The sequence below is a fragment of the Crocuta crocuta genome, unplaced genomic scaffold, assembly GCF_008692635.1.
Source record: "Crocuta crocuta isolate KB4526 unplaced genomic scaffold, BGI_CrCroc_1.0 scaffold28, whole genome shotgun sequence".
Classification (NCBI taxonomy): Eukaryota; Metazoa; Chordata; class Mammalia; order Carnivora; family Hyaenidae; genus Crocuta; species Crocuta crocuta.
In genome coordinates this window covers 9,386,007-9,406,111 of record NW_027533256.1, presented here as the reverse complement: position 1 = coordinate 9,406,111, position 20,105 = coordinate 9,386,007, and the positions used below count along the sequence as shown (strand labels likewise).

The window sequence follows — 20,105 nt, the reverse complement described above, 5'->3', positions numbered from 1 at the left end:
GAGACAGATAATGAGTTCCACAGAGGGACTAAACCCATTTTATTCATCCATATTCCTGCTGCGTAGCACAGTGCTAGCTCGTAGGAGCTGCTCAGTCAATGTGAACTGAGTAAACAGACTCCATCCATGGGCCACCTTCTCTTTACCACCTCTTTCTTCCTGAAACACTCAAGTAGCCCAGTCCCACATGGGAGGTTTGCCGCCTTTGTAGCTCTGTAGCACATTCTCTCTCTCCAGGCACTGTGTTCATATTACAAACACACATGGAGGATTCACAGTGTGCCAGGCCCTATACTTAGCAGTGAGGAGGCCACAGTGGGTGTGAGTGAGGGTTCCAGGTCGCCATAAGCCCAGAGTTTCTGGGAAAATGGCTGAAGAACACCCAAGCCACAGAGAGTGCGGTAGGTAGTTCTGGGAGAGAACCTCAGACACTTGTTGCATTTAATTTATACTAAAGTTATTTTGGTGGTTGTCTTTTTTTATTCTTCTGGATAAACCCACAAGAGCAGAAACTGCTTTACACCTTTTTGGAAATGCTCACAATAATTACCAAAATCTCAAGCCATAGCAAATCTCTGTGCGCTAAAGTAGAACACATCCAACCACTGCTGCTTTTAACAATATGATCAAAAAGAAAACCTTTAATATACCAAAAGCCCCAATTCTTGAGTTTTAATATAAACCTAGACCTGTCCATTCACTTATTATTAAAATATGGATTGAGTATCTGTTTGGTCTTAGTAACAGCAAAGAATAAGAAACACCCAAGCCTTTAGACAATAACAGAGATGTGCAGAGTCATCATTACAGTGCCGGGTAAGAGCTGTTAGACTGGGCACACGCACAGTGCTGAGGGCAGTCAAGAGATGGCCATACATTCACATTCAGATCAGAGTTTGGAGGAGAGACCCTCTTTGCCATCTGAGTTTGACCTGGGAAGATAAGAAGGTGTATACCTGAGGAAGAGAGGGAGATGGTACTCCAAGCCGAGGCCTCAAGTACACAAAGTAATATGATGTGGTTAGCAGTCCAGGACCATGCAGTATTCTGGGAGGAAAGTATGCTGGCTGGGCAGGAAATGGAGCTGAAGTACAGGTTAGTGGCTGGTTTTTAAAAAGTCTTTAGAATCCAATATAAGGAGTTTGGGATATTATATCCATGACCGGGTGCCTTTGAAAGGTTTGCACAAGAAAGAGGAATCATCAGGTCTGTAGTGTAGAACTGGGACTGGTATCAATGAGATTCAAGGGAGAAGCAGAAGGAATGGGCCACTGCCCAGCTGTGACAGCAATCTAGGCAAGAGGGGCTGTGCCTGAAGTGACACCACAAAGCTTCCTTCTTCTCAGGTTCTGACTTGGGGGCCAAAGAGACAAGGAGGCTCTTTCTTAGCCCTGTTGCACCCAGGAGGAACCACCATGACCCTTGTACCCCAGTGACCTTGTCTAGACTTTGACACTAGCCCTGCCCTTTGTGATTTCTTTCCAGCCATGCAAGAAGGTCCTATAGGGTAATATACATGTCTTATGTGACTTTAATGATAATACGTAGCACTAAAAACCAGAGGCATTCTGAGCAGGTACTCTTCCAAACACTCAGCATATATTAATTCTCTTAATCATCACAACCCTACAAAATAAGTACTGTTATTATTCCCACCGTACACTTAGGGGAACTGAAGCACAAAGAGATTAAGAACTTTAACTCTCTTAAAGATGGCTGGCATGTACAGAGCCCTTATTCTGTGCAGACATAATTCTAAGCCCTCTGCTTGAATGAAGTCACCTCATCCCTCACTACAACCTCGTGATACAGGAGCTATGATAGTCCATATCATACAAGTGAGGAAACCGCGGCAAAGAGGGTAAGCAACTCATCCAAGGGTAGATGGCAAGTTTGAGGAAGAGGTAGGATTCAAACCCGGCACCCTGGTTCCTCCAACTTGGCTCCTAACCATCATGTTAGGTGCAAAGTGGGTGGACCACAGTGATTCTTGAATTCATTGAAAGGTACAGATGTACAGATGAACATCCTCATTCCAATCAGAGCTCCTCTCTGCCTGGCCATCCCTTGGCCTCCTGCAGTGGTGACACTAGTCTCGAGACCCTTCCCTCTTGGCTTCCCTTCTCTAGAAGTTGCCATGGAGGAAAGGTCCACTAGGGCCAGTGAAGCTCTTCCCTGCTCCCTGGGAAGGACAGCCCCTTGGGAGGGTGGAATTACCTGGTACCCAGAGATGTGCTGCATCAGGCGGTCACACATGACATTGCTGGTCAGGACAGAGTGCAAGACTTTCACAGCTGCATACATGGTGTGGTCATCTGTCGCTAAGGAAATGAGGCCCAGGAGGATGGTGGGCCCACCAATGAAGTCCAGGCTGCTGGCTGCTGGGATGGAGTGAAACACCCTTACGCCTGTGTGGGGCAAAGGGCATTCAATCAATAGACTGCAGCTTTGGGGTAATGGCGAGTCCCCTGGAAGCCTGTAAGGCAGCCAGTGCCACTGTCCACTCATAGCAGAGGCATCCAGGCACATGGGACAGGCTGGGAGGAAGGAGGCAAGGTTTAAAAGTCCTAGCTCACTGAGAGATCCTGCACCGAGTTCTTCCTGGGTCACCAGAAGGCTGAAACAGCCTGGGGGACTTCAGATCACCGCCTCTGTCTCAGTCCAGAGTCCTGGACTAGCCACATGCCCTCCGAGCCTCAGTCCCCCAGTCACTCTGACCACGTCTGGCTCTCGCCTGCTCTCCAGATCCTGTGAGATTGGGCCTTCGCTACTCCCCTGCTTTGCTCTTGGCAACCCATAGTAACTGGCTGTTGTTTTGACCCAAACAACCGCAACCACTGCTTCTGTCAAAAGTCCCACTAGTTAGGCTCTATTGTGCATAGACGCCAGCCTCGTTAGTAGCTGAGTCCACTAGCACTTTCCCGATGCAGCAAGGTGTTCGAACCGGCTTCTAGGTGATGTGGAAGGCCAACTCTGACAGGGCTGACTCGCCAACTCTCATCCTCACCGGAGAGCCACTCAGACTTCCAGGCTGTGCGAGCAATGACAGCCACGCACACACATCTTCCCAAATAGTAGTAAAAGCGCACGGCCTGACTTACCTAAGTGGCCCACAGCCACGGCTCCAATGGTTCGAAGGGAACCCGACAGGTGGCCAGCACAATTTCTTAGCAAGAACACAGGCATGGCGTTGTCACGGGATGAAATGTTCATCTAGAGAAATTGGCAACAATTAGTCCCAAGAAACTTTCCTGAAACGGAAGAGGTTTTGTTCAAGAGGTCCTGGAGGGGAGGTGTCCGAGGCCTGGTCCTGTGTTGGCACTCAGTAAGTGAAGGGGGGTGGATAAATAATAGATGAACCAAAGTTCAGGGAGACTGAAGCTAAGCTTCAGGTTCCTGTGTCCTGCCTTCCAGGCTGCGCTTTAATCATGTGGGAGTAGTTTGGTTATGCCGTTGTGCCAAAGGTATCCCACACATCACAGTGAAGAGGTCATGAGGGCAAGGTGGGCCCAGGGACGTGTGGAGGTGGAACAGTGCCACGAAGGCCAGGCTGCCTCCTTCCCAGGCCACGTTGTCCAGGCTCTGCCCACCTTTGTCTCACTAGTCTCAGAGGGCCAGGCAGAGGGAATCTGGGGTACTCTGTGGGGAAGGCACAGCTATGTGCTCAACAAGCCCTAATCCCTGATCTCCCCCGTTTGGGAAAGGGGGATGGCCTTCTGTTCATGAGGGTGGAGAGAATGTTAACACATCAGCTCAAGCTCCTCAGCATTCAGCAAAAGAGCACTCTATGCAGAAATTAGGAAATAGTTCATCTAACGGCGTCTTCATGGCATCTAATAGCGTGTCGGCTTGCTCTTCTGCAAGTTTGCTCTTTAAAATAAACATGGCAACCCACAGAACGCTTTGCAGTGTTGGCAGTTGGGGGCGTGGTCAGCTGCATCCAGAAAAAGGGAAGCTCAATAGTGTTTTCAGTGTCACAAATGTTTTTCAAATTCCACTTGTTCTTGCTCTACAGTGAAAAATACAGAGCGTCTACCTTCTCCTCTGAGCAATTATAAATGAAAGGTTCAGTCTTGGGGATGCTAATGGGTGAAGAGGCGTGTGATATTTTAACAAATGAGATGGGAAGCATGCCTGGGTGTATCTGTCTACACATGCACCAGTGTGAATCGGTGTTCACTTAAGTACTGAAAACTAAAGCACACTAGGAGATCATGATTCCCAAAGGGGCAGCAGGTGAAGGTGGAAGGTATACCTCCTTGGCAATCAGGCGACTGTCCACCTCATTGTAAGTGTTTCTGATGTCTGTAACACTGGTGATGGACGAGCTGGCTATGTGAAGGCCAAAGGAAATCTTTTCCTCTGTAAGCAGGGGCGTCGCTTCTGTATCAAGGTCCTCTCCTAAAACAACACATCTTTGATCATCTCTCACGTTATGGAAAAGAAAGTTCAACTTTAGTAAGACAAATATCTATGGCTACATGATGAAGTCATCACTGAGAGACTATTTTATGTTTTTACACTGGATGTTTGTATGGTGTATGTTTATGTCACCTTTCCCCCGACCTGTGCTTCTCTGACACTTCTAGAATACTGTGGAAAAATCTCATAAGATTAACCCTAATATGAAATAGAGGCATTCAAGGTGTGAAATCACTAGAGCTTGACACATCTACCAAGGATATGCTGTAACCTCACTCCCCAAAACCAAAATGCTAAGTGATAAGAAAGCTGACTTACAAAAAAAGAAATGAGGACACCAAGGTGGTTCAGTCAGTTAAATGTCTGGCTCTTGGTTTTGGCTGAGGTCATGATCTCATGGCTCATGGGATCAAGCCCTGCATCAGGCTCTGCAGAGCCTGCTTGGGAATGTCTCTCCCTTTCCCCCACTTGCTCTCTCTCTCTCTCCAAATAAAGAAATAAATATTTAAAACAAGAAAAGAAAAGAAATCAACTGGGCTGAAAGCCCTAAGATTTTCAATGAGCTACATGGCATGGACAACCTTTCACTTGGAATGAGCACCTTGGTCCCTGGGTCAAGAACCACACATACTCCTCGAGTGGCATGGTCTGAATAACCAGTCGGCAAAATTTTGGCTCTAGACCTGACCTCATCGCATGGCTCTGGCCAGTGCCATTTGCCAGAGGAAATGGAAGCTTGAAGAAGACATGGGGCCTGGAGACAGAAACACTCAACAGTGCTCAGTCGCCCTTCACAATGCACAAGGCTTCTGTACATAAATTCATTCATCATTCTTTCCAGATGGGAGCTGACCCCCTTGACTTGACAGAGCACAAAGAGCAGTACTCCCTGCTTGAACAGGCAGCAATCAATAATGAAAATGTGGATGTGTTTGTCTGCCTGTTTAATAATTGAAGATAACAGTATGCTTTAGTTAAAAAGCTTCTTCATTAAAAGGAATGTAACTTATTTATCTCATTCTCTTCTCTCTTTCTTTGCTGATGGTACTGCCTACCTATTCTCCTTCATTGTGTGCTTCGGAGTTCCATTTGTGCTTTAGACAAAATTTAAAGGATATTGTCATTTCCTTTTCTGTGACATTTTCTGTTGGGTTGTAAATTTATAATGATTCAATTACAGAGGTCTTCCCTAATGACTGACCTACACTGAGTTTATTCTTTATAAATAAGCTATAAATAACTGGATGTCCATTTAAAAAAAATACTATCAGCAAGATCATGATACATCAAAACACTCCATACCTTGGGCATGCACAGCTTGGAAGTTGCCACAATATCTTGGGCCAAGTTTGTTAATAACTTCCAGAGTGTCCATCGAGATGGCTTCTTCAAAGAGGTATGTAGGTCCAAGACGCCATGTTAATGATGACTTCTGTTTCCAAACTCGAGGGGTAGAGATATAGCCATAAACATCCACAAATGAAGATGGATCCATTGAAAGGAAAGTCCCTGGCAAGGCCTGAATATACAACATCTGTCAAAATTGAAAGGTAGAAAGAGAGAGATTTAACCTCAAATTAATCAAATAAACACCTATGGAGATAAAATGATATACCTTATTCTCTCAAAGTACAAGCTTATTTTATCTACAAACATTAAAAAGTTCACTCTCAAAGCTGAAAAAAATGCAGTAAAACCGCTCACAAAATGCTAGTGGGAGTGAAAAACTGACACTATGCCTTTGGAGACAAATTTAATAAGGAATATTAAGAGCCACTAAAATGTTTATCTTTTTTGTTCCAGCCATTCCACTAAATGTCCAGTATTGGCACATCCATTAAGTTTTATGTACTAAAATAATTACAGGCATATCCAATTGGAAAGGAAGAAATAAAATTATCTCTGTTTGCAGATGACATGTCCATGTGGGAAATTCCAAGGAATCTACAAAACAAAAATGCCTAGAACTAATAAGCAAGTTCAGCGAGGTCACAGGACAGATGATCAACACACAAAAGTCAATCACATTCTACAGGTCAACAACAAACATCCAGAAACTAAGATTAAAGGGGTGCCTGGGTGGCTTAGTCGGTTGAGTGTCCGACTTTCGCTTCGGTCATGATCTCACGGTTCGTGGGTTCGAGCCCCACGTCGGGCTCTGTGCTGACTGCCAGCTCAGAGCCTGGAGCCTGTTTCAGTCTGTGACTCCCTCTCTCTCTGACCCTTCCCTGCTCACACTGTCTCTCTCTCTCTCTCTCTCCTAGAAATAAATAAAACATTAAAAAAAATAATAATAAAACAATAAAATTAAAAACACTATCATTTAGGGGCACCTGGGTGGTTCAGTCGGTTAAGCGTCTTGACTTCAGCTCAGGGCATGATCTTGCGGTTCGTGAGTTCAAGCACTGCATCAGGCTCTGTGTTAACAGCTCAGAGCCTGGAGCCTGCTTGGGATTCTGTGTCTCCCTCTCTCCCTGCCCCTCCCCTACTCATGCTCTGTCTCTGTCTCTCTCAAAATTAAACATTAAAAAAAATTTTAAATACTATCATTTACAATTGCTCAAAAGAAAATAAAATATCTAATAAAACATGTATGAATTCCATATTGTAAAAATTCAGAAAGGATGATGAAAGAAATCAAAGGAGACCTATATAAATGGAGAGACATACCATGTTTCTCAATGGCAAAACTCAACATAGCAAAAATATCATTTCTCCTCATAATGATCTATAGATTTAAAGCAGTTCCTGTCAAAATGTCAGAAGGTCTTTTGTAGACACAGACAAGTTAATTCTAAAATTTATATTTGAAGACAAGCTTAAACAAATAGCTTAGTTCTTTTTTTTCAAAACAGAAGAATGTTTGTATCATTTTTTGAAAGAGAAGAATTAAGTGGGAGGCACAGCTCTACCAATATTATTACACAGCTTACCTTATTACATAGCTATAAGAATTAAGATAGTGTGGTGTTGGTAGAGCTATTGGTATAGGCTCTTTTGGTAGAGTCACATAGATCAGTAGAACAGAATATAGAATCTGGAAATAAACCCTTACAAATGTGCCCCACTGATTTTTTTTTCACATTTATTTATTTTTGAGAGACAGAGTGAGACAGAGCATGAGCAGGGGAGGAGCAGAGAGAGAAGGAGACACAGAATCCAAAACAGGCTCCAGGCTCTGAGCAAGAATTCAGCACAGAGACTGATGTGGGGCTCAAACTCATGAACCATGAGATCATGACCGGAGCCGAAGTTGGATGCTCAACCGACTGAGCCACTCAAGCACCCCACCCCACTGATTCTTGATGAGGTCTCAGAAGCAATTCACTGGAAGAAGGCTAGCCTCTTTGACCAATGTTGCTGGAACAACTGGACATCCACAAAGAAATGAACTTCAACCTAAACGTCACACCTCCTACAAAAGCCAACTCACGATAGATCAGAAACTTAAATGTAAATCTAAAAAACTTCTACAAAAAAAAAAAACAAAACAGAAGAAAATCTTCAGGATCTAGGTCTAGGCAAAAGTTCCTAGAGTTGACACCAAAAGCCTGAGTTATAAGAGGAAAATCTGATGAAGATTTGATGAATGCTTCATCAAACTAAAAACTTTAGTTCTGCAAACTCCTATGCAAAAGAAGATGGAAGACAAGTTACAGACTAGGAGAAATTCTTTGCAAATCACACATCAAAGGACTAATATCTAGAATATATAGAAAATCCCTAAAACTCCAGAGGAAAAAAACAATCCAATTAGAAAATGGATACAGGACGTGCAAAGACATCACTTAAGAGGTTATACAGATGGCAAATAAGTGCTTGAGAAGGGTTTTAATCTCAGTAGCCAGTAAAAAAGTGCAAATTAAAACCACAGTATCACTACACACCTATCAGAGTGGCTAATGTGAAAACCGGTGACCATTGCAAATACAGAGAAACTGGATTATTCATCTATCACTGGGGGGAGATGTGAAACGGTACAGTCACTCTGGGAAAACGATTTGGCTGTTTCTTATAAAAAGTAAACACACAATACTCTATGGCCCAGCAGTTGAACTCTTAGGCATTGATCCCAGAGAAATACAGACTTGAATTCACACAAAATCCTGTAGGGGAAAACTAGGTAAAAGGTACACAGGGTTCCTTGTTATTGTTTCTTACAACAACATTTTAGTTTATAATTATATCAATAAAAATTTCAATAAGAGAAAAGAAAAATAGTTAACAGAGTATCACAAATTTTAAAATGATAATTTCTCTTTTTAATTTTTTTGTTTTTTAATATTTATTTATATTTGAGAGAGAGACAGAGCATGAGTTGGGGAGGGGCAGAGAAAGAGGGAGACAAAGATCCCAAGCAGAATCCAGGCTCTGAGCTGTCAGCACGACGTGGGACTCAAACTCACAAGCCATGAGATCATGACCTGAGCCAAAGTTGGCCCTTAACTGACCTAGCCACCCAGGCACCCCTAAAATGATAATTTCAAAGCTTAGGTCAGTATAGACTTTTTAACTAATAGTTAAAATTAACTAAGTAATATAAAACATTTGCTATACAATAAAGTTGCAACTACTTTTTTAAAGGGAAAAAACTGAAAGAAATTACAAACTATGTTTAAGATAGAAAGAATGCAGGCATTTTTTTCTTCTTTGCTCTATTTTTAAGTTATTTCAAAATGTGTTTATATTATTTTTTATAATGACTATAAAGTCACCATATCCATACTTATGTATATAAATATATATATTTTTCAAATGAGAGGTCACATAATTTCAGAAGTATTATTTTATTCCCTACCCAATTAAATGAGTCTTTCAAACAAAAACAAACCAGGTTTTCAGTCACCAGCCCTGCCTAGAGTAAAGTCCACTGTGCTGCTCTCTGTCTCCTTTCCCCTCTCTCAGGTAGGGACTTCTCTCTCTCCCCCCTCAAGCTCTGCCCCACCCCTGCAATCCAGCTTGCCTTTTCTCCCAAATTCCTAGTGCATTTACTCACAGCACCATTCCGATTGATTTACAAACATAAGATGTCTTAAATTGCTCGTTTTGTTCAATTCAGGCTATTGAAATACTCCCCACATTTCTAAATTTAACTTAGCTTACCTTGGAAATTAAAATAAAGGCTCTAACATTAGAGAACTGTCCTTAAGCTGGGTCATCCCTAACCTAAGGTCTCTCATCTTATTCCCAGCAGATGTCTGCATCTAAACACAGGCCTTCATGTTTACCCAAGTTGAATTTCATTTGCTGATCCTGAACCAACTTGTTGAGATCATCTTGGAAAGTCAACTCTATCTGACTCAAACCTTGGTCATTCCCCACGTATTTTGGCCTATCCCTGTGACATCACACTACTGCCAACCTCCTTCTTGACTGGCTCTGGTTTAGGTGGTCCCGTGAGGCAAAATGTTCATCCATGAACCAGTTCACTCAACATCACTATCGTCCAGTCCGTGATCCTCCTTGCGGCCTTAAATTCAATGCAATTCATCAAGTATTTATTGCATGGTTACCATGTGCCTGCCCCCGTGTTAGGTGTGGGTAGTCCGAACATCAATAGGACTTGCCTCTTAGCCTCAAAATACATGAACTATTTCACAGAATACCAATCTATTCTGTAACACAAGACAGAATACCAACATGTTTTGCAAAAGAAGGCTGGGGGAGCCTCCTCTATAATCATGCCAGAACAGATAATAACAAAGACACTCTGCAACCACAAAAGTAACCACCCTCCCATCCTGGCTAATGTGAGTGACTATGGCTCTCTCTCCAAGAACAACTCTAACTTGCTCCATTATTCCTACCTCCTGGATACAAGTTCTGAATATGCACGGACATCAAATTCCCTCTCTTTCTGATGGCACCCAATTGAGAACAGACCAACCTCCACTTCTTGGAACCCTCCCCCAAATCACCTTAAATAAGCCCAAATCCTATCTGTGCTCATTCCAAGTCCTTGTTACCCCATGGAGTAGAGTGTCTTGCTACATCAAGCTTAATAAATCTAACTTCTTTTTGTACTATATGCACTTTCCCGAAGGTAATGATTGGTGGTTGCTGACAATTCCTAGCAACTAAAACAGTTCCCAACACAGAACAGGTGCTCAAAAAGATTTAATGAGGGAAAGAGGAAAGGAGGGAGGAAGGGTAGGAGGAAGGAAGGAATGAACAAACGAATGAATGAACAGAAGAACAAAAAAAGGAAGAAAAGATAGAAGGGAGGAAGGAAGGAAGGGAAGAAGGAAAGGGGGGAAGGAGGGAGAAAGGGAAGGAGGGAGAGAGAGAGAAAGGAAGGAAGGAAGGAATGAACAAATGAATGAACAGATGAATGAAAAAAGGAAGAACGGAAGGAAGGAAGGAAAGAAGGAAGGAAGGAGGGAGGGAGGGAGGAAGAAAAAAGAAAGGAAGGAAGGAAAGAAGGGCCAGTATTGTCAATGATTGGAGAAAAGATTTAATCTTGTTTTGAAAGACCAATTTTTGTTATGTTCCTGCTGAATCTGGTTACCACTGTCTTTTTTGATAAGATGATTGTACCTGACAATAGCACTGAATTCATCTTTAGGTGTTGTATCAAATTTAAGTTGTTCTTCCTTAATGATTCTCAACATGGGGTGATTTGGGGGCATTTGTAAATGTCTGGAGACAGTTTTGGTGGCAACTGGGGAGAGAGAGATGTGATGGCATCTAGGGAAGCCACAGATGCTGCTAAGTATCATACTATACATAGAATGGGCCCCTACAACAAAGAATTATCAAGCCCCAAATGTCAAACTATTGAAATGAGAAACCTATTAATCTAAGGTCCTCTATTGTGGCTAAATGTTAAAATCATCTGAGAAGCTCTGAAAGCATTACCAAATTACCCCACACACAGAGATTCTGTTATGATTGATCTTAGGAGCAGCCTGAACAATTTAAAAATACTTTCCAGGTGATTCTAGAATGCAGCCTAGGTTGAGATTCTTTCACTGGAACCTGAGTGAAATTCTGGCTGCATTTGCCCTCTGTTGTCTTCTGGGCTCTCTCTCTGGCTTCTTCGAGGAGCTCTGACTGTGGAGGCTGGAGCACACCTACCATGTCCCTCATCACCCAGCTTCCTCTTCCTTATGCCTCAGGACTTCAGGTGACTCTACATGGCAGTGATGAGACACTTCTTCCAGTTATGTGTTCACATTCCATTGCTTTTTCTATGCAGGGAACCATCCTTTCCTCATCACCGTTGCTGGAAATCTGGCAAGGGCTGTTGGCATCTCTGAAGGCTCTGATGCCTGACCCCAAGTGTACTGTGCTGACAGTTGTATTAGATTCCCCAGAAAGCGTCTTAGAAAAATTGAACCTCAGACCCCACGCAGATATTCCTGGGGAATCCACAACTTAAACTGTGAAAAGTCTTGCTCACTCTAGGAATTTGTATTCTTTTATGACTATTCTGATTTCCACGGCTCACCTTCTGTTCTGGTTGTGTGACTTTCATTCCACTTTCTGAAGGATTGTTGTCTTATTGTTTTTTGGGGGGAGGGGGGTTCTCATGCTTGAGCTCAGCTAAGTGTACTGGGCACCAAAGATGAGTTTCATTAGAGACCGACCCCTCCACCAATGGGAAACAAAGAACTGACCTGAGGCCACTCCAGAGTGGTGCGGCCAGGAAAGCCTGGTGGGGCCAGTGGTGCTTGGGGCAACTAGCTCACCTTGGCCGAGCCAATGATCTGTCCATCCAGATAGGTGGAAACAGTACAATTCCTTTTCATCTCCTTGGTGACAACCACAGCCAGGTGGTGCCACTGAGCACACGCCAGCAGCTGGCCACACCGGACCCGAAGCTGGCGACCAGCAGAAGGCTCGGGATCATCCTCAAGTTCCATGACATCTGCAAGAGAACACAAACATGACACCCACATGCCGCAGCAATCCATCACAGAGGGATGAGCTTAGATAGCCAGGCTGAGCTCTAAATGGCAGAGCCTACAACAGCCACCAACCACCAACCTGGACCAGCCCGAAGGAGGGTTAGGCTCCTGGGCTCTTACGCCAAGAGCTGCTGACTTAGCCCCATTCCCCACCAAGTGAAGGTGAAAACAGCTCCCAACACCTTACCCAGGGGCTGAAACTCTTTTTCTTCCGTAGACACAACTAAGGAGAGGTCGTCCGGGCACAGGCTGACAGAGAAGCAGATGAAGGGTTGCTCAGTCCTGGCCAGGTGACGCACCAGGGTTAGGAAGCGCAGAGGGTGGCCCTCAGTGACTGTGCTGTGCTTGCTGATCAGGAACCAGCAGCAGAAGGTCAGGCCCCCAAGCGGAGGGAATGATCTGGCAGCACCTGGAGTCAGAACAAGCATGTCCTTAGACTTTCTCTGCCTTAGAATCTTGTCTAGACTCACTGTGGGGCTCTGATTCAGCCCAGGTGTGGCCCTACTGTGTCCAGCTCTGGGTCTCATCTGATTCACGCCCACTTTATGTTGACCCCACGCTGCAGAAGCTCATCCTCATTTTCATACTCACATATTCCCACCAGGACTTGAGTCTAGATCCCCAAAGCCTCTCCCCGGCTCTGTCCCACCTATTATTCCGTGCCACCTTGCCAAGGGAAGGGGTGCATAACCCTGATATGAGTCATCATTGGCCCACTGGTCAGTTGGTCTAGAGCTGGGCAGTGTGCTATGGGAGGCAGGGGACACCAGGCTTGCTCAGCTGAACCTTGTAAGGGGAAGTCTCCACTCCTGCCCTGTAACAGGGTTGCAGTGCACAGCAGGCCCACTGTCCTCCGTGTGCTCCATGCTGGAGGGCTGTGAATGCAGTGGCTCCTCAGTGCCCATCATCCCAGAGAAACCCAGGTTCTCCTAACTGAGGGTGCTTGGCTCAGACAGCACCGGGTGCTTGCCTGATCCTACCCAGCCAGTTTTTAGCTGAGCACAGCAATGCACAAAGCCTGCCAGGGCCCAGGTTGATCAGATGGCCACCGACATAGAACTTATATTCTTCTCTAGAAAGAGCCCGAAGGTGGGGTAAGGTGTTTGTCTCGACTTCTGTCAATCACTGACAAAATGAATCCAACCCAGACTCAGCCATCAAATCACCGACTGAGCCCATCAGTGCTCACTGAGTCCCCACTCTATGCAGAGTGGTGGGATGGGCCCTTGGGACACATAATAAACAGGATCCTCCTGCCCTAAAACAGCCATGACAAACCAGAAGGATGAGTCAGTCCCCTACAGCTATACAGAAACAAGGAAGACTCACGCTTTCCTGAAATGCCAAGTGGAATCTGAAATCAAGGCTCCCTAAGCACTTATCCTAGAGGTGGGGTGAGTCAGCTCAGCAAGCTAAACCCCCTGAGAAACACCTACCTGTCCCAATCCCTCCAGAGACCAGGTACTCTGTGCTGGTTCCCATAACTGTAGACACGGTTGGAATAAACAAACATCTGGAAACAGAAAAGTGTCTCAGATCATTGAACCACAAGCCAGCTTCTGGCCATGACATCTCCCCTCTGTCCCTCTGCAGGGGCCTCACTCCCTCTTACACCATGAGGACAGAAAGTGGCTGATGCTGTTACAAGGGCCTAAGAGATAGAGTTCACATTGGATCCTGAAGAGGAGAGATTCCAGAAAGCAGGCCTGCCAGGGGAAGGAGAGGGCCATAGCACCACATGGTTGAGGCTACTGGCCTTGAGAAGCCACTGAGCTGCACAGTGTCCATGACCCAGATATTTTCTGGTCCTGAGCAGTAAGAGCTGATAAGAAATACAGTTTTCTGATGACTATTATAATTTATCAAGGGCCCTGAGAAATTAATAAAGTGCATTCCAGATATAAGGAAACGTGTTGTACCCATAACCTTCCATGGACATGTCAAATTCCACAAACGATGGAGCCAGGGCCGCCTTCTGAGGCTGCAGATTGCGCGGGGAGGTCATAGAGATGAGGCTGAGTGAGGTCTGAAGGGCAGTGGTTGAGCCCTGGGACGTCCTTGAGGGTCTGAGGGCCTGTGTGACTGCTGAGCAAGGGCCGGCATCCGGGGCGGCTCCTGGAGGACCCTCAGCACTCCCTGCCGCCGCAGCCGAGGAACCTACAGTGACATGCAAGACGTGTCCCCGTTCAAGCATACCCACTGCTCCTCTGCCAACAGCCTCCATGCTTCTGCCACAGCCCTGAAGGAGGGCGCCGCGTGTCCCCGCATTTCTTAACCCCCGTGAAGTGGCTCTCTACTGACTTAATAATACAGCTGCAGCACGGCGCTCCTCCTCGAAACTTCTTTTCCCTTAATTCAGTCATTCCCCACAACCCCCCAGCTTTCCGGCACACCGTCTTCAGCTGCCATCATTGGCTTGCCCGGCTGGGTGTCGCTCATGGACACGTTGTCCTGGCTCCCTGAACTCCCCGCTCACAGCAGCCTGTCTCTTGGAAAGCTCCGCTCCCCTCCCCTGGCCGCCAGCACCTGCTGACTCTCCATCCATGTTCTTCAGTTGGGCCCCTTGCCCTAATGTCCTTATGTGATCTCACACTCAACCTGCCCAGAGCTTTCTAGTCGTTGAGCTGGTCCTTGGAGCCAGCAGCCTCCCAGGTACCGGGACTGATACAAGGGGATCCGCCCAATGCTTCGGCCTCGTGACCTCCTGACTGTCCCCTGAGCTGTGAGCTGTGCAAAAAGCCATCGCTGGCACTTCTGCCCAGATGCAGCGCTGGTATTCTAGCTTGCACTGTATCACGAAGGAAACCCTATCACTGTTTCCATGATCTGGGCCCCATGGGGTCAAGTACATGCTCATGACCACCAGTCTCATATGCAGATGGGTGGGGCCTCCTTTTCCTTCCAGATCGGCCTTTCTCCAGGGACCACCAGTCCCGCTTTTCCTCATTAGCTCCACTGAGCAGCAGGCAATACCTTTTTCTAAATCCGTCTGCTTCCCACCTGTTGTGAAGGCTCCCTTCTAAGGAATGCATATTCTTTTTAATTCTGTTAACCTGTCCCTGTTCTTTCCTCTGTCCTCACCTGGGCCTCCAGAGTCCCCTCCGTGGACACAAGATGAATGGAAGATTTTTGTTGCAGCCGACGGAGGTGGGGGAGCTCCAAGACCTAGAAACTGTCTAAGTATCACGACATATAAGAGAAACAAATGAAGACCTTTTATGATGAGAAGTGTTCTTCAGCTTCATCTAGCACTTTCCCAAATCGCAGGGCTCCCTGATGCCCTCCTCCACACTTGCCTCTCTCTGTCGAGAGAGCCTTTGCTCAAGCCGTGCAGAAACAGGGGGTGACTGACCTGGCACCCAGACCACAGAGCTGGGGCATTTAGGTGCCTTTGACTTAACCAGTGACCAGCTAGCAGCTTCAAATCAGATTTGGAAGGGAGAAGGAATTTGTCCTGCTTTGTTTTATGTCTGCTCTGTGCATCTTTCCAGGAAACAGGGGGCTTCATGGAGGGGGTGCCAGCAGGAAGGCTCCCATGGGATACAAGGAAGCACTCCTTCTGTCCCTCTCCTTGTCAGGAGTCTCGGCCACTGCTCGTCACACCAGCCTGGCTCCTACAGCCTCGCCCCTTGAGCAGTGAAGTCCTTACAGCCCCCGCCCCTACCCCTCTCAGTTCCCGTGGCTTTGGCGTTATCCACTGAGCAGTCCTCACGATGCTATTGTGTGTCTGCAGGACCCTCTGACTGCTGTCCCCTCTCCCAAGGACCATGGCTCCATGGGAGGGGCTATGTCTGCTCTGAGGGCTCCCCACTGCCTGCATGGACCCAGGGCTCCTGCTGGACTCGCAGTGTCCAGTGCTGGGAAGGGCCATACCCTGCACAGGGGTGCTGCGAGGGGGGGCACGGGGACCCCTGTCCCATGTACTCCTGCTGTCCACTGGGCCTGAGCACGGCTGCCAGCGGCTCAGCAGTATTTACTGCATGGCACACGGTACCTTAACACGTCTGGTTCGATGGCTTGTGAGGCAAGTTTTTCAAAAATCCTGATGAGGCCTGAGTGCAAGGGGCTGGTGCTGGTGGTCAGGGCCCTACGGCAGGTGGCCATGAGGGTCCTAAGCATCCCCGCCTCACACATGACCTGACGGTTCTTCTCTGATTTCACCAGGGACTGGATATGACCGGCCAAAGAGCACTGGATCTCCTGGGAAAGCTAAGAGAGCAAAAGGAAGCAATGAGCCTTGCAGGTCAGGATATTTTGTGGGCAATTTCAATAGGCCCTCACCCAGGCCTCGAATCGTCTGTGGGGCCAGGCACCTGCATCCACACAGCCTGTCCTCACTGTACTGCGCCTCTCTTGGGGTTCTCAGATGTGCCCTCATCTCGTACAATGGGAGGTCCAGAGGCTGGTCTGGGGGAGAATGGAGGCCACTGAGGTCAGCTGCCAACGAGGTAGAGGCTTAAAGCAGAGACTGCAAGCCGGCCAGCGAGAGGCCGCATCTGCCCCTAATGATGTTTAAGCAGTTTCTGAATTAATTGCTAACATTTAAAGGTTTGGAGATTTCACATCAAAGTCCAGGCACATGGCTCCTCTCAAAACGTAGGAAGACCGGGGTCAGACGGGTTTGCAGTCCTGGGCAGTGGCTGGGCCTCTGGTGGGCCCAATGCCCCCACGGGCCTAACTCATGGAGCAGTCTTGCATTTGAGTTCTCATCCCCTGGCACAGAGGATGTAGTGCCCCAGGGAGGCAGGCCCACAGGCAGTGCCCCTGCGGACTGACTGTGGCCGGACCAGGCAGCGCTCGGCGCCCATGCCAGCTCTAGTCGCTGCTCCTGTGTGAAGCGCTCTCCGACGCCTGTCCTCAGGCCCTGACTGTCATCCCCACATGCCTTCCAACTCTCCTTTATCCATCTCTCAGACACGGACAGCTGTGCTCTCATCTTACCCTTACTACTTTTCCAGTCCCTTCAGTATCTTCATGTCCCTGAGGTCCGCAGAAGAGAGCGCATAGAGTCAGCTCAGCAAATATCTGAGCCAAATACATTGTTTCTGCAATCTTCCTTCCTTCGTACAAATATAAGCCCCTGGAATTCCCAGCCCTCTGTGGGTATGCAGAGTCTGGAGGGGGTGGGGGTGGAGTGGGGAATTCCTCTACAAAAACTCTCAGGGCTGCCCACACTCTCTTTTACTGTTGTATAGCATGTTGTCTAAAGTAAGAGGGATACCAGTTAGAACGTAATGGAATTTTCCTGCACTGGATGCTGTGGGAGCCTCCCCCAGACCTCCTTTTCCAGGTGAGTGTACCCATCACAGCTACCCCTTCTCTAGAGGACTGCCCTTCCCTAACTGGGAGCTGCCCTGTCCAGGGGCTACGTACCCCCCCATGCATGTTTTCTCATGCATATATACTCAAATGTGTATGCACACATGCTTGCACAAGCACCTATGTAGATACGAGCATGCATACGTGGGTGTGCGCATGCACGCGCATGTATATACATGCCCACATGGCTATACATATTTGTGGACATGCATACACGCACATGCTCACACACGCATGCATGCAAACATACACACATCTATAAACCATATGCACATGCGTGCACACACACACACGAGACCAGAGCCAATGAGGCCACACCCTTCAACCTCGGCGGTGCAGTTCGTGCCTCAGAGCCTGCCCTGTGGGCTCAGGCTGATGCTGGACTTCAACTGACAGCAAGTCCTCACTCAGTTTCTTCCTAAGCATCATCCTACTTCCTTCACTCCCCTTTCCCTGAATCCCTCCCTTGATGGATCTGATGTACGTATACACTGCCTTGGGCTCCACTTCTGAGGAACCCGACTTGAGGCCCCAGGATGCTTTACAGATTGCACACCTTTGGCCTAGCTTTTGGTTTCAAGAAAAGAGACCTCTGACAACATAGATCATGTCTAGGTTAGGCCACCAGTACAAAGCCAGGAGTAACCACAAAAGGCACTAATTTGAATAATAATCTCCTTCTAATGATGACTGGCTTTCCTCCCATCAAGTCACAGACCTTCTGATACACACACACACACACACACACACACACACACACACACACAAGAAAGCTTTCTTGGAGTCCTTCCCTGCTTGCCTTCTTCCCCCTCTGCCTCAAACAAGTATTGACGGCCTCTTCAATGTCAGGCTCTGGGTAAAGTTCTAGGCATTTCAAGATGAACAAGACACCGTCTCTCCTATCAAGGCAGTCACAGGCTACAGGCAGGACAGGTGAGGGGGATAGTCTCAGCAGAGTAAGAAAGGAGCTATAGCAGAGGATTTACAGTGTCTGGTTGGGCGGGGTTCCCTTCAGCCCCTCATGCATTTCACGAAGTCTTGGATTTGGAAGGGAATCCAAGCCTGGCATCCACAGTGGGGGTCAAATTTTACCCTGGGATGAGAATATTTCCTGGGTGTCCAGGATGTGCCAGGCCCTAGTCTCGGCATTTTGACATGGATAGATTATACAACCCCCATGAGGACCCCTATGAAGGAGGTACTATTACTCTCCCCATTTTACAGATGAGGAAACTGAGCCCAGAGAAGTGCACTGTCCAGGCCACATAGTACAGCACAGCCCGGCTTTGATTCCAGACCCCATGATCAGGATCGCCTCACTTCCCATCTCCTCTTCACATATGCAGGGATTTGGGAACACTCTGCCCACAGCGATCAAGGGCATGCTTGTATCACTAAGGGACAGAAATTAATAAGATGCATTGTTCCACAGACCACAGACCACAGACACTGTTTAGTAACATATATGTTTAAGGATTAAAATGTATTTCGGGGGCGCCTGAGTGGCTTAGTCGGTTAAGTGTCTGACTTTCGCTTAGGTCATGATCTCACAGTTTGTGGGCTCCAGCCCCGCATCGGGCTCTGTGCTGACTGCCAGCTCAGAGCCTGAAGCCTGTTTCAGAGTCTGTGTCTCTCTCTCTCTCTCTCTGACCCTCCCCTGCTCACGCTGTCTCTCTCTCTCTCTCTCTCTCTCCTGAAAATAAATAAAACATTAAAAATTTTTTTAAAAATAAAAAAATAAAAATAAAATGTATTTTGGACACATATTTACACTATTTATCACCAGTTCTTAGATTAAAAAAAAAAATGAAGAGGGGTGCCTGGGTGGTTAAGTCAGTTAAACGTTGGACTTCAGCCCGGTCACGATCTCACAGTTCATGGGCTCAAGCCCTGCATCAGGTTCTGTGCTAACAGCTCAGAGCCTGGAGCCTGTTTTGGATTCTGTGTCTCCCTCTCTCTCTGCCCTTCCCCTGCTTATACTCTGTCTCTGTTTCTCAAAAATAAATAAACTTTGGGGCACCTGGATGGCTCAGTCAGTTAAGCATTGGACTTGGGCTCAGGTCATGATCTCACGGTTCATGGGTTCGAGCCCCGCGTTGGGCTCTATGCTGACAACTAGCTCATAGCCTGGAGCCTGCTTCAGATTCTGTGTCTCCCTTTCTCTCTGACCCTCCCCTGCTAACGCTCTCTCTCTCTCTCTCTCTCTCTTTCTCTCTCTCAGAAATAAATAAAACATTAAAAAAATTAAAAATAAATAAACATTTAAATTTTTTTTAAAACATAATAAAAAATGAAGGGATCACACAGCTCTCCCTCTACCCTCCCCTCCTCCTTCCAGGAGCACATCGCTAGAGCTCCTGCCACAAACTCATGGCACTTAGTAGTATTTCCGTCTTTACCCTATCTTCAGTCATACTTCCAACTTAAAAGTTTAGACTATCTTAATTTTAGTTT

General features: G+C 46.7%; 1 protein-coding gene across 7 annotated transcripts in view; it reads right to left on the bottom strand.

The window, feature by feature from the left end:
- Positions 1-20,105, bottom strand: part of WDFY4 (WDFY family member 4) — a 290,261-nt gene that overhangs the window by 184,037 nt on the left and 86,119 nt on the right. For all 7 annotated transcript variants that reach the window (XM_077746401.1, XM_077746405.1, XM_077746404.1 and 4 more), the window contains 10 exons: positions 16,327-16,541; positions 15,414-15,508; positions 14,252-14,489; positions 13,769-13,845; positions 12,520-12,741; positions 12,114-12,292; positions 5,725-5,956; positions 4,256-4,401; positions 3,102-3,213; positions 2,218-2,408 (listed from right to left, as the gene is read on the bottom strand). In XM_077746401.1, coding sequence (XP_077602527.1) covers positions 2,218-2,408; positions 3,102-3,213; positions 4,256-4,401; positions 5,725-5,956; positions 12,114-12,292; positions 12,520-12,741; positions 13,769-13,845; positions 14,252-14,489; positions 15,414-15,508; positions 16,327-16,541 — 1,707 coding nt within the window. The remainder of the gene's footprint in view (positions 1-2,217; positions 2,409-3,101; positions 3,214-4,255; positions 4,402-5,724; positions 5,957-12,113; positions 12,293-12,519; positions 12,742-13,768; positions 13,846-14,251; positions 14,490-15,413; positions 15,509-16,326; positions 16,542-20,105) is intronic.